This window comes from Neopelma chrysocephalum, unplaced genomic scaffold (assembly GCF_003984885.1).
Source record: "Neopelma chrysocephalum unplaced genomic scaffold, ASM398488v2 Primary Assembly neopelma1_78, whole genome shotgun sequence".
Taxonomy (NCBI): domain Eukaryota; kingdom Metazoa; phylum Chordata; class Aves; order Passeriformes; family Pipridae; genus Neopelma; species Neopelma chrysocephalum.
In genome coordinates, this window is record NW_020897739.1 from 106579 (window position 1) to 117491 (window position 10913).

Here is a 10913-nt window from a genome sequence, read left to right on the forward strand (position 1 = left end):
TTACTTTAAAAAACCCAAACCTTTTCTTCAGAGGAATCAAAGCTAAATAATTGGTTCCCTAGTGAATTAATTAATGATGCTGATTTCAACTCAGTTTTCTGTAATAAATTTCATGTGTAAATTCTTGGTCTTTTATTGAATTCCATCCATTCCCTTGGGTAGAATCATCCTGTCTCATTTTGAAGACAAACAGCTCCGAAAGGTTTCCTCTGGCATCATGGGCACAGAAGAATGCTGTGATAATTGCAGGTCCAGGTAAGCTTTCTTCCCTGAAGACTGATACTGGAGGTTATGTTCTCTCAGACTGACTTAGAAGGCAAATTATCTAAAATAATTGGCTTTTATGCATCTGATCTTGCAGATGCTCAGCCTGAGGTATATTTTGGAGTAACCTTTTTCTAATGAGTTGAGCAAGCCATAAGCTCTAAGTTAAGCTGTGGGGAAAGCCTGGAATAGAGCATGGTCACAGTTCCTATAAGGGTTTAAGCAACACTCTGAAACTGTGAATACGTTTTTATTAATCAATTTAAGCCCCGTTGGGTAATTAATCCCGAAAGAAAACACTTGCAAATGGTGTGGGCTAAATTGCCCCAGTGTCCAGGGAACTGTTTTCCTGTTACAGCATGTGCTGACATGTGTTCTTTTAGCCTTGATAATAATCTCATGCATGTGCTGAAGGGAATTCAGGGGGTCAGTAGTCAGAGGCATGAGCAGAAACACCTTTCTGCTACAGTTTCTCCTGTAGTTATAATAAAGCTTTCCCTGAAGTTATAATAAAGGATTCCTTGTTCTTGCTGGTAGCCTGGTGCTTTCTGATCCAAGACAAGACATTATGCTGAAGTGCCTTCTGCAAAATGGTGATCAATTCAGCTACACTTGAGTATGTCAGGAATTAGGAAGTCTTTGCTTGGCCTCTGCAATACCTAAAGGAGAATTTGAGAGATCATCATTTCAATCTTTGCAGTCATGTTGCTGTGCCAGTAAAGAGCCAGATGGTGAATTTGTATTGCAGAACTGAAATCCCTTGGAATAGATAGTTTTCCTTTTTCTCCTCGGAAGTGATGTGTGCCAGTAACTTTTCAATGGGTTCTTCCAGTCAGTAATAAATGCATTGGTTTTTTTCCTTTGTTTTCTCAAAGAAACAGACAAAAACCTATTGGCTATTAGGTGCAATTAAAGACATGTTGCACATGCCTAAACCAGTCAGAATATTTAAATAGTCAATTCAGAAGATTGCTGGGACAATGTTCTGTAACAGCAGGTACAAGGAAGAACTGCTTATTTTTGGGTTGGACAGCTGTGTGAGACACTTGAAGCTACATTGACATAAATAATTAAACACATCTTAAGTGTAGAGTACTAGGACTAAAAATGTGAGACTTAATTCAATCACTTGTGGTTATTTCCTTTAGCTACCAATAATATTGGGAACAAGGGAAAGGGGACTTGATTTGTTTGTATTAAACTTGGTTTTCTTTGTTGCCTCCAGAGGCTCCTGTCTTAGAGCCCCCAGTGATTCTGAGGGCAGCTTGCAGGATTTTGGGAAGCAAGCTCATCAGCTGCTGTCTGCAGTGATTGCCCTGGAAGAGAAGTTTGGGACTAGAAGGCCCATTCTGCTTCTCCGAGGGTCTGTAAGTGATAGTTGAACTCCTTGGATGTGTTCTGAGAGTGGATGGGGCTGTTCCAGTGTCCCTCTAGATTGATATACCAACCAATACATGGGTTTACATCCATGTGCATGTGTGTATACCCTTTTTCTTGGAGAGATGGATATTTGTATATATAGAGAGAGAGTTTTAACTATCAGCAGTGAAGCTGCTCAGCACCACTTCCCCTACAAGAAACAAGATGATTGTCCTGAAAGTTTGTTATGAAAATACACTGCTTTGATTGTCTTGAAAGGAACAGCCTTTTCAGGACAAAGAATAAACATCTTAACAGCTTAAAAATAGCTGGTTTATGTTTGAATAAAGCAAATGATTGCTTTCACTGTGGCTTTGTGCTGCTGGCTGACTTGGAGCAGTGAGGTGAGAAGTAGGATACTAGAATGAACATAAAGGATTTCTGCATATATTTACTTATAACTTGTTTGAAATACGAAGTAAGAAGCTCACTGGAAATAAAATTACAATGAGAGCAGAATCACTTTTTATGTTTACAAACTGAGGAGAGAAAGAATGACCTGTAGTCCTTGATAAAACTGGGTGAATTATGTCCATTTTTAACTTTTTAATAAGACATTAAAGTTGCTTGTTGTCTAACAAGTGTGTCTAGGATAGAAATATTCTGTAACAGATTTCAGTGGATGACTATTCATTTATGAGATCACTGGAGTAAGTGAAGCTTATGCCATATTTGCACTGCAAATCCAGAATAGCCTTTTACTGCCTATAAGAATAGCCTTTTCTGGGCTGGAATAGTAGTTGGGCTCTGAGTTCAGGGGCATAAAAACCCATCAGACAGAAGCTAATCAGCTTTTCTGGAGCCTGAACCGTTGGTAAGATATGAGTAGATCAGCAATGTTTTAAAACAAACAAAAAACACTCTGCAATGAAGGCTGGAGGAGGAGGAGTAGAGCGAATGTGTAATGAACTTGCTTCTGGCTTAGTATCTGTGTCCTGGGACTTAAACAGGACTTGTGAACTTATTTTTACTGCTGTAGGCTCTTCTAAATCAAAAACTGAGTGGGTAACAGCTTCTGTTTGAACTCCTGCAATGTTAGGTTGACCTCAAGTGGTTGAACACAAACTGCACTGGGTGACTTGATGTCTTTGCTGTGGATGGCTGGGTCATTCCTTGTAACCTCCTCATATATGAAGGGAGATGTTTTAATAGTTCTGTGATGTAAGTGTAGGTTGGTGTGGGGTTTTACTGCAAAAGAAAATCATGATCTATCTTGTCAGAAAGTGCAGGAGTGGTTTAGATTAGAGGAAGCTCCTCACTTTCCAGAGTTTTGTTTTGGGGGTTGTATTTAAAACTTGATTCCACAAGGACTGGAGAGATGTGATTCTTTCAAAAATTTCAGAACTCCCAACACTTGCCAGACCGGTTCCGAAGGCACCCCCTCTTTGGCAGTGGGAAAGAATGGCCAGAGAACTGGTGGAAGCTGCTCTGCCAGCAGCTGATCATGGAAGGATTCCTCAAAGAAGTCTCAGGGCATAACAAGTTTGCAACCATTTGTGTGCTCACCCAGAAGGTACTTTCGGGTGTGAAGCAACCCTTTGAGAGCTCCCCTGAGCTCTCAAATCCATAGCTAAGCCACATGGTTTTTCTTACAGGGTAGAAATTGGCTGTCAAAAGCTGGATCTGCCTCAAATCCAAGTCTTCTGTTGCAGTCCAGTGAAGACCTTAATCTGCAGAGGCCTTCTAGAAGGTAGTTATGGCACCTGAGCACTTCTTCACTAACATCAGCTCTGTATCTGAAACCTGCTTTTGGAGGTGGCGGGGTTGGACAGCAGAGCATGTGAAATTTTAGTTTTGCTTTTGCTTCTGGTTAAATTGAATAAAGAGTGCTGACTTGGTCTTGCACAAAAACAGAAAGAATAATGAACTGGAGATTGCAGAGGCTTTGCTGCAGCAGGAAATACTATTAGAACAAAGCTCTTCGGTTTTGGCTGTAGGAGCCTGTTCTGGTGCCTACACAGAGTTGCTAATAAAGGTGATGATAAAGTACCAGTTTTCTTTTGCCTTCTAATACACTTGTGACTCTTTCAGCTCTGTCTTCTAGAATTAAAAAAATAGCTTATTATTTCACCAGTAAGCAATGCTGAAAGCTGTGTGCTTAGTGCAAACCAAAAAAGTGGCACTAACTGGTTTCTCCCCTAATGGGATCTTTAAAATCAAAACTCTTTCAAGGGTTGTCATGAAAATTCCGTTTGTCACAAAAAAACTTGAAATTGGTTTGCTTAGCAAAATGTTAATTTTTTTTTTTTTTAAGGGCAATGTGACTGTACAAATGATTTGGTCTGATTTGATGAAGGTATAAATATAATTAATTTTATTACAGCAGTAGACCTTTGCCTGTCCTCTCAGCCCAGCGCTCCCCAGGCACCAAAGGAACAACACAGTCACCAGTCAAGCAGGTTTGTACCAGTACAACCCTCCTGCACTGTGATCCATCCTTGCTCATTTAAAAAAACCCTTGCAAACATATCTTAATATTAAAATTAATATTTTACTGCTAACAGCAACCTCAGTGAAAAGGTGGTAAATCAGCATTTGTCTTGTTCTTCTGTTTTTTTTAATAGATGTCTCTATATGAGATGTTTTCACATGAGAAAAAAGGTAAAACTCCTCCAAGAAGCAGTAACGTGCTTAACAGGTACAGTATTTGAAATGGAAACAGAATTCCCTAACTCTGACTGTGTTAATAGGGATACTGCTTGTAGAGTGATCCTTAAAATGAGCGTTCTCTTATGAAGTGGCTGTGAAAATGTTTCATGCATTAAAAAAAAGGCAAGTGCCTAAAACTTGCATTATATTTCAAAACCTTGAGCTATTACAACATTTAGCAGTTAACATCACTTAAGGGCTTTGCCTTTCTACACTGGTCTGGAGAAGACTAAGACTAAGTTGAGGCTCCCTCAGGTCAAAAGAAATCAAATAACCTTTTGCAAAAAGCAGACCAAGTAATTTATTTTCCTGGCTCATGTGCTGCTTCAGATTAAATGCACCTTGTATTTCTGAGCGGATTCCTCCTTCAGGCCACTATTCTGATGCTGGCAGATGACAGGAAAAGAGGCTGTGTCACTTAAATGAATAATTGCCACTGCAGCCATGGGAAGATAAAATATTTTAGGGACAGCTAAAATCCAAATCAAGAGTTATTTTGTGCTATGCTTAGGAAAGGATGCTCTTAGTCCAGCGTGTCTGCTAACAGATAAAGCAGTATAATCATGGTAGTCTAATTAAGGGCAATTGTTCCTGAGTCTGGGAGCTGTGCTAATTCCACTTGGAGCACAGCAGCTGTGTCCCTGTCACTGATGGTTTTCAGGTTATTAGTGCTTTTTGCCAGGATTAATGTTCTTCATGGGGAAAAATGTGAGGTGGGATGGCATCAGAATCGTGTCATGAGTGCACAAGTGCTTTCTGGAGCTTGTGTTTGTTAAAGTCTGTGAATAAACTCATCTAATGCAAGGCTTCCTTCACACTTCTGTTTTTCTGTTAGTGTTTCAGGGCATTCACCACTGAAATCTCCTTTGAAACCCCAAGAACCATCTGTTTCATCTCGAGAAAAAGAACTAGAAGTAAGGGTTTTCTTTGGAGGGATAGGGAGGATATCTTTGAATTGCAGTCAACCTGCAAACCACAGTTGTCCTATGTTGGAGCAGCTGGCTTGGACAGCTCTTAAAAATGAATTGTTTTGAATAAAAGTCCTAGAAGAGGAATTTAAATATGTTAGGACGGATTAAAGGATTGCAGGGGGTTTTGTGTATTAATGGAAAGATCAGGGAAGTGGATAACTTTTTCCTCTTGTATTGATTGCTCCTCTGAGTGATGTAGAGCTGCTTCATGAGAATTTGGCTCCCTTCTTCCCAGACTGCTCTGTATGGCAAGCTGCTGACTGCTAGACAGAAGGTAGCTAATGAGAAGGAAATTCCTCCAGCTGTCCTGGCAACCAATAAAGTCCTGGTGGAGATGGCCCGGATAAGGTAAAGCCAGCATGGAGATATGTTGTACAAACTGGGGAGGCTGCAAACCAAGTCACAAATCCCCTTTCTACTTCTCTTGGGAGAAGGGATAAAGCATCCAGAGTGTCTCCCCCAGCTACTAAAAGGCATTGGACAACAATATTTTGGGAATGTGTATGTTGTTACTGCATGGAAGAGCTGGGGGCTTATGTGGGAGGTAGAGACAAATAAACATGTTTTGTGGTAAATTCGTTCTCCAAAGTATTAAGCAGCAAACTTGAAGCTTTGCCTGTGGTCCAACTTGATGATTTAGAAGTGCAAACAGTGAACTTGATTAGTTGCAGACATAAGGATACAGTAATAATACTTTCAAGTTTTTATTAAGAGATCTGTGCTGCAAATGTGTCCTTCACAGACACTTGATGTTTCCAAGTGTTGGCATAGGACATTCCCATGGCTTTTTATTCTTCATCTCAAACCAGGCCTACAAGTGTTGAGAACGTGAAGAAAATTGATGGTGTATCTGAAGCCAAGTCCACCATGTTGATCCCTCTCCTGGCTGAAATTAAGGACTTCTGCCAAGTAAATGACTTACAGGTATGACATACTTGAAGTGTCTACTACTTTGGCAAGAGCCTTGTTGTATTTTGGTCTGCAGCTATGGGACTCCATCGAGTCATCTTTCTGCTTCACAAAAAAAGCATTATGATCTAGGAACAGGAACCAAAAGCATTCCTGGTTTTTCAGTTGTTTTCCATAAATCTGTGTTGAGAAAAAGTTTAGCTCAAATAGAGGAGTTTCCCATGCTAAGCAACAGATTTGAATGCCACAGTTTGTTCTGATGGAGTAGTTTCACATGCAGTGAGCAATACCGAAGATGTGTTGACCTGGACACTGGGGTTTTTTTCTGCCTGGTTTTCTTTTCCAAGGCCCTTGGACAGCCTCATGCTTGTTTTAAGAAAATGGGAACATGTGGGTGTCCATCTGGATTCCCTCTTTTCTTTGTTTGTAGAACATTTGAGTTTGGGTCAAAACCAACCTCCAGAGAGGTGACTGATTCTGTTAATGTTACTTATTCAGGTAGCTTCAGATAAAAAATTATTTTAATTTTGTTTTATCTCACTTAGGCTGACGTTTTCCCCGCACCTGCACCTAAAGATCAGAAAGAAGCATCTCCCTGGAAGTGTGCTAGAGCCCTTTCTCCCACAGAGCACGTCACATATATCCTGTTCCAAGAGAAAAACCTGTCTGTGGTAAGCTCTTCCCTGTGGAGGCCCTTTACTTGGAAAACTAACAGCTTTGCTTTGCCCCTCCTGAGGGTAAACCTTGTCAGATGATCCCTTATTTAAGTGTGCCTAAGGACAAATGAACAACAAATACTTGTACAATTATTAATGGGCAACTTGATGCTCTATATCCACTAATCCTGATGATTATATGCACACTGTGTGTTCCCTGGGGAGAAAGGAGTAGAAGCTTGAAACCTGGGGGGTTTTTTTGAGGAGTGCAAGACACCAGTTGGAAATCTCTCCTTGAGAAGTACAAGTTTGAGATGTTGTTCTTCAAGGCAAATGCTTTAAGAGAAGAATTCAACATGTGAAAGTGAGGGGGGGATTTGTTTTGGTGCTGTTATCCATGTCCTGCATGGATGTTGGGTTGGACCTCTGGAAGGTCAGGTGCACCACAGCTGCTTAGTCTCAAATTCAAGGTGAGATGTTGCACTTAAGCTGTGAAATAGTAGCTTCAAGAGAAAAACCTTCTTTACAAGCTGGAAAAGAAATTAGGCAACTGTGAGGAGTAATGCAGTGTTTTGGGGAGCTTTGTTGCACTGCTGTGTGCTGGTATCTCCTGATTGTTTTTTGGGAATGGGGAGTTGCCAGGCTTTTGGTTGTGCTTCAGACCATTCTGCCATGTCGATCCCTTCTGCCTTTGTTTCCCCAGAGGGCTATAAGTGAGTGCAGATCTCTGCCTCTTGCTGTGGTTGGTACTCACCTGCTGCAGGCCATGAAAGCTGGCTTCCCTGTCAGCCTGGAGAGAGCAGGATTGACTCCTGAAGTTCAACAGGTCATTACTGATGTTATCCGTAATCCTCCCATTGACTCAGGTGAGTCATATGGAAAAGACTGAGCATCTCTCTTAAATCTCTATTTACTCAAATGTTTTGGGGGGGAAAACCAACAGCCTGACCAAGTAGTAGTGGCATCCTCAGAAAACACACTGAGAATTTTCCCGGATCTTATGAGTCAAACTCATACATGGTTTTATTTTCTTATCTTTTCCATGCCTTAATCAATCCTATGCCTTAATGAGGGACAACCAATGTGTATTACAGCATAACTGAATAAGGGGCAAGAAGCTTAAAAACCAATCAATATTGTATTTATTTTTTTTCCTAGACACTACGAAAATTCAAGTAATTAGAAAACTTGTTCCTGCAAATATTGAGCTGTATCTCATCCAGATGACAATTGCACTATTGGAGAAAGAGGATAGAAATAAGTCTCAAGGTGGCTTAGGCATCAAAAGGAGGTTGGTGTGGCCAGAAGGGCAGCAGGAAAAAACAGGAGCAGATCAAGCAAGCAGGGAAGGTGCCTTGTGGAAGAAAACACAGGTTAGTAAAAGCAGGTATAAAACTGTTCTTGTGTAAAAGAATGTTTCCTTTGTAGGAGCAGACTAACATCCCTTTGCTATTTCCAACAGTGCTCAGTGTCTCATCTTCCCAATCCATCTCTTACTCAGTTTTGAGTAGAACTGCTTTCATCTCCTCAGAAGAATGCTCAGAGCAGAAACAGAGGATTCTTTTTGGAAAAGTGTTGACCTAGGACGAGGTCAGACCTGTGCAGCTTAGCTATGATTTGTCACACACATTCCAAGTTCTTCCCTGTCTGAAAACTTGGATAAGCTGGATCCCTCATAGCCACCAAATCCAGGCCATGTCCTTGCCTTGCTTCTGTATATTAGTACCTGATCACCAACCTGATGTGGGAAGCAAAAGGCAAGGCCAGCCAGAAGTCTCAGTCTTTGGATTCCTCTGTTGTTTAAAACTGCTGAGCATAGCCCTGATAACAAGTGTCATGCCATTAGCCTGATTCCCTGGGGACAAATCTTGGGAAATAAGGAGCTCTTTGTTGCTGTATGAGCAAGTCCAGGGTAGTCTGAGCTCTCCATTGGCCTTCATGTCCCTCAAGTCCCACTTCAGCACCTTGTACAAATGGCATCCTGTGCTGAGTGGCTCCTGGTGGGAATGGTAAAAAAAAAAAAAGACAAACTGTGCTTCTGCTGCCTGTGCTGGGAGTTCATGTCTGTTCCTTACACGTTTTTGGGCTGACTGGCTCAAACAATTTTTCAAGCCTTGCTATTTTGTCAAATTGATTTTTCTTGCATGCCTTAGTGCTATTTTCTTTCTACAATATCTGTGTCTGAGCCTTCTCTTTCCTGCAGCTGACCTCCTGGCACTCCAGTTGCCTGAGCTCTAATCACACGTTTTCTTGCTCCTGTTAGCTTCTGGAGCTAATAACAGGAATAACAAGCCATTAGTAATCAAATTAATATTCTACAAATGAGTAGACTGCAAATCCAAAAGCTAATCCAAACAGTCTTTATTTACTTCTTCAGAAAATATCCTGGTTCTAATAATTCCCTGTAGCAAGCAGCTTTTATATCTGTTAATGGATGTTCTTGGATTTGAACAGCCTGACACTGCTGCTGCTTTTACAGGGTAATTGGATCAATCCAGCATCCAAGGAAGGAGCAGAGAAAACCCATCTGCACATGGTGCCTTTGGCTTCAGTAAGCAGATGTTCTTACTCTCCTAAAGCATGTGGTAGACTTGCCATTAGTGTGGATTTCGGTAATGCAGGGATGTGTAGCTGATCCAGAAATCTCAGGGTGGCTCTTTCCAACCTGTGACCAAGCAGGATCATGTAAAAAAAATGTTAACATCTCTGTGGCCACTGTGCTGTTGTTAACTGACACTTTTGCTGTAAAAACACATTTGAACATGAGTAACGCAACTGCTTCCTTTCTGTCCCGTGCCAAGGTTGTGGGGAGTGTGGATGGCAGCCAGGCAGGGAGCAGAGGGGCAACAGGCCCCCTGAAGCCCATAACTGTGACCTCCCCTAACCGGCCTGCCCTCGACCCTGAGGAGGATGAGCTGTTTGCTGACTGTCAGCCCAAGGTAAGACTGCCTGTAGCACAGCCCAGACCTGCTGATTCGTGTGTGGATCTTCAACAAACCAAATTACCAGTTTCTGTCTGGGTTCTTGACTGTGCTTAAAACCTGGCCAGCCCACTTCTCTCATTGATATCCTTGATGCAGTGATGCCATGTTGCTTTTATTGCCCTGGCTGTGCCTGAATATTCCACTTAGAAGACGTCAACACTCTGCTACGGGAACCTTTTTTTTTTTTTTCCTCAGTACATCTCATCAGCTATCTCATGGCAGATGCTTCCAACATTTTAAGAGGACATTTGGTTCCTTTTTTCTCTTTCAGGTAGAGGGTTCTGAGACTATGCTGATTACACTTAGGATTTTTTCACTGGTGTCTATAGAAACACAAGCTGTATGAGCAGACATTAGTGGTTTTATTGGAATAGGAGCTTGTGTGTCTGACCAGCACCACTTGCTCTACTACTTGCTTCAGTTTGAAGCTGGATATTGCTGTGAGTGCAAATATTTTCCAGCCTTGGTTCTCCCCACTGTTAGTTTGATTCTTAATCCCTCAGTTACTTGAATGAGGTGTTGGATTTCAGTGAAACATAAGTCTTCCAGGAGCAATTTAAACAGCTCCTGTCTCCAGATAAGCATGAAGTAGAGGAGTAGACCTGTGTAACTGAGCTAGTCTGTTAACGTATGTTTCCTTCTGTGTTTATTAATTTCTTTCCAGAACTCTCATCTTCCTCCCAAGAGGAAGGTGCCAGAATGGTTTGGGACCTCAGCAGCAGCAACAGTTCTACCTGTAACCCAGACCAAGAAATGCAAAACGGAAACCAGAAAAGGGATTTTTAGCTGAATGGGGAAATCAAGATGATTTTTTTTCTTGTATGATGAGCATTATCAGCATGGCCCCTTGCCTCCTTACAGGGGGGTTTAAGTGCTCCTGTTCTACTCTTTTTCTCTTCCCCCTCCCTTATGCTTTTTTCACTGTGTGAAATCTGATATTAATTAAAAATAATATATATATATATAGATATATGTAAATAACTCCGTGTGTGGGGCGAGGGGGTTAATGGCGGGCGGGGCCGCGTTGCCAGGGCGACGCCCCGCCCGTTTCCGGGGCGTGC

General features: G+C 41.6%; 1 protein-coding gene across 6 annotated transcripts in view; it reads left to right on the forward strand.

Annotated features, from left to right (window-relative positions):
* Positions 1–10905, forward strand: part of WRN (Werner syndrome RecQ like helicase) — a 30917-nt gene extending 20012 nt beyond the window's left edge. For 3 of the 6 annotated variants that reach the window (XM_027689858.1, XM_027689859.1, XM_027689863.1), the window contains 14 exons: positions 163–255; positions 1490–1631; positions 3026–3196; positions 3279–3373; positions 4007–4082; positions 4248–4321; positions 5168–5246; positions 5539–5651; positions 6113–6227; positions 6758–6883; positions 7572–7734; positions 8027–8241; positions 9670–9807; positions 10517–10904. In XM_027689858.1, coding sequence (XP_027545659.1) covers positions 163–255; positions 1490–1631; positions 3026–3196; positions 3279–3373; positions 4007–4082; positions 4248–4321; positions 5168–5246; positions 5539–5651; positions 6113–6227; positions 6758–6883; positions 7572–7734; positions 8027–8241; positions 9670–9807; positions 10517–10642 — 1726 coding nt within the window. In that variant the 3' untranslated portion in view covers positions 10643–10904. Of the gene's footprint in view, positions 1–162; positions 256–1489; positions 1632–3025; positions 3197–3278; positions 3374–4006; positions 4083–4247; positions 4322–5167; positions 5247–5538; positions 5652–6112; positions 6228–6757; positions 6884–7571; positions 7735–8026; positions 8242–9669; positions 9808–10516 lie in introns of all 6 variants that reach the window. The other 3 variants (XM_027689862.1, XM_027689860.1, XM_027689861.1) reach the window with 2 other exon arrangements.
* Positions 10906–10913: the final 8 nt, after the last annotated feature.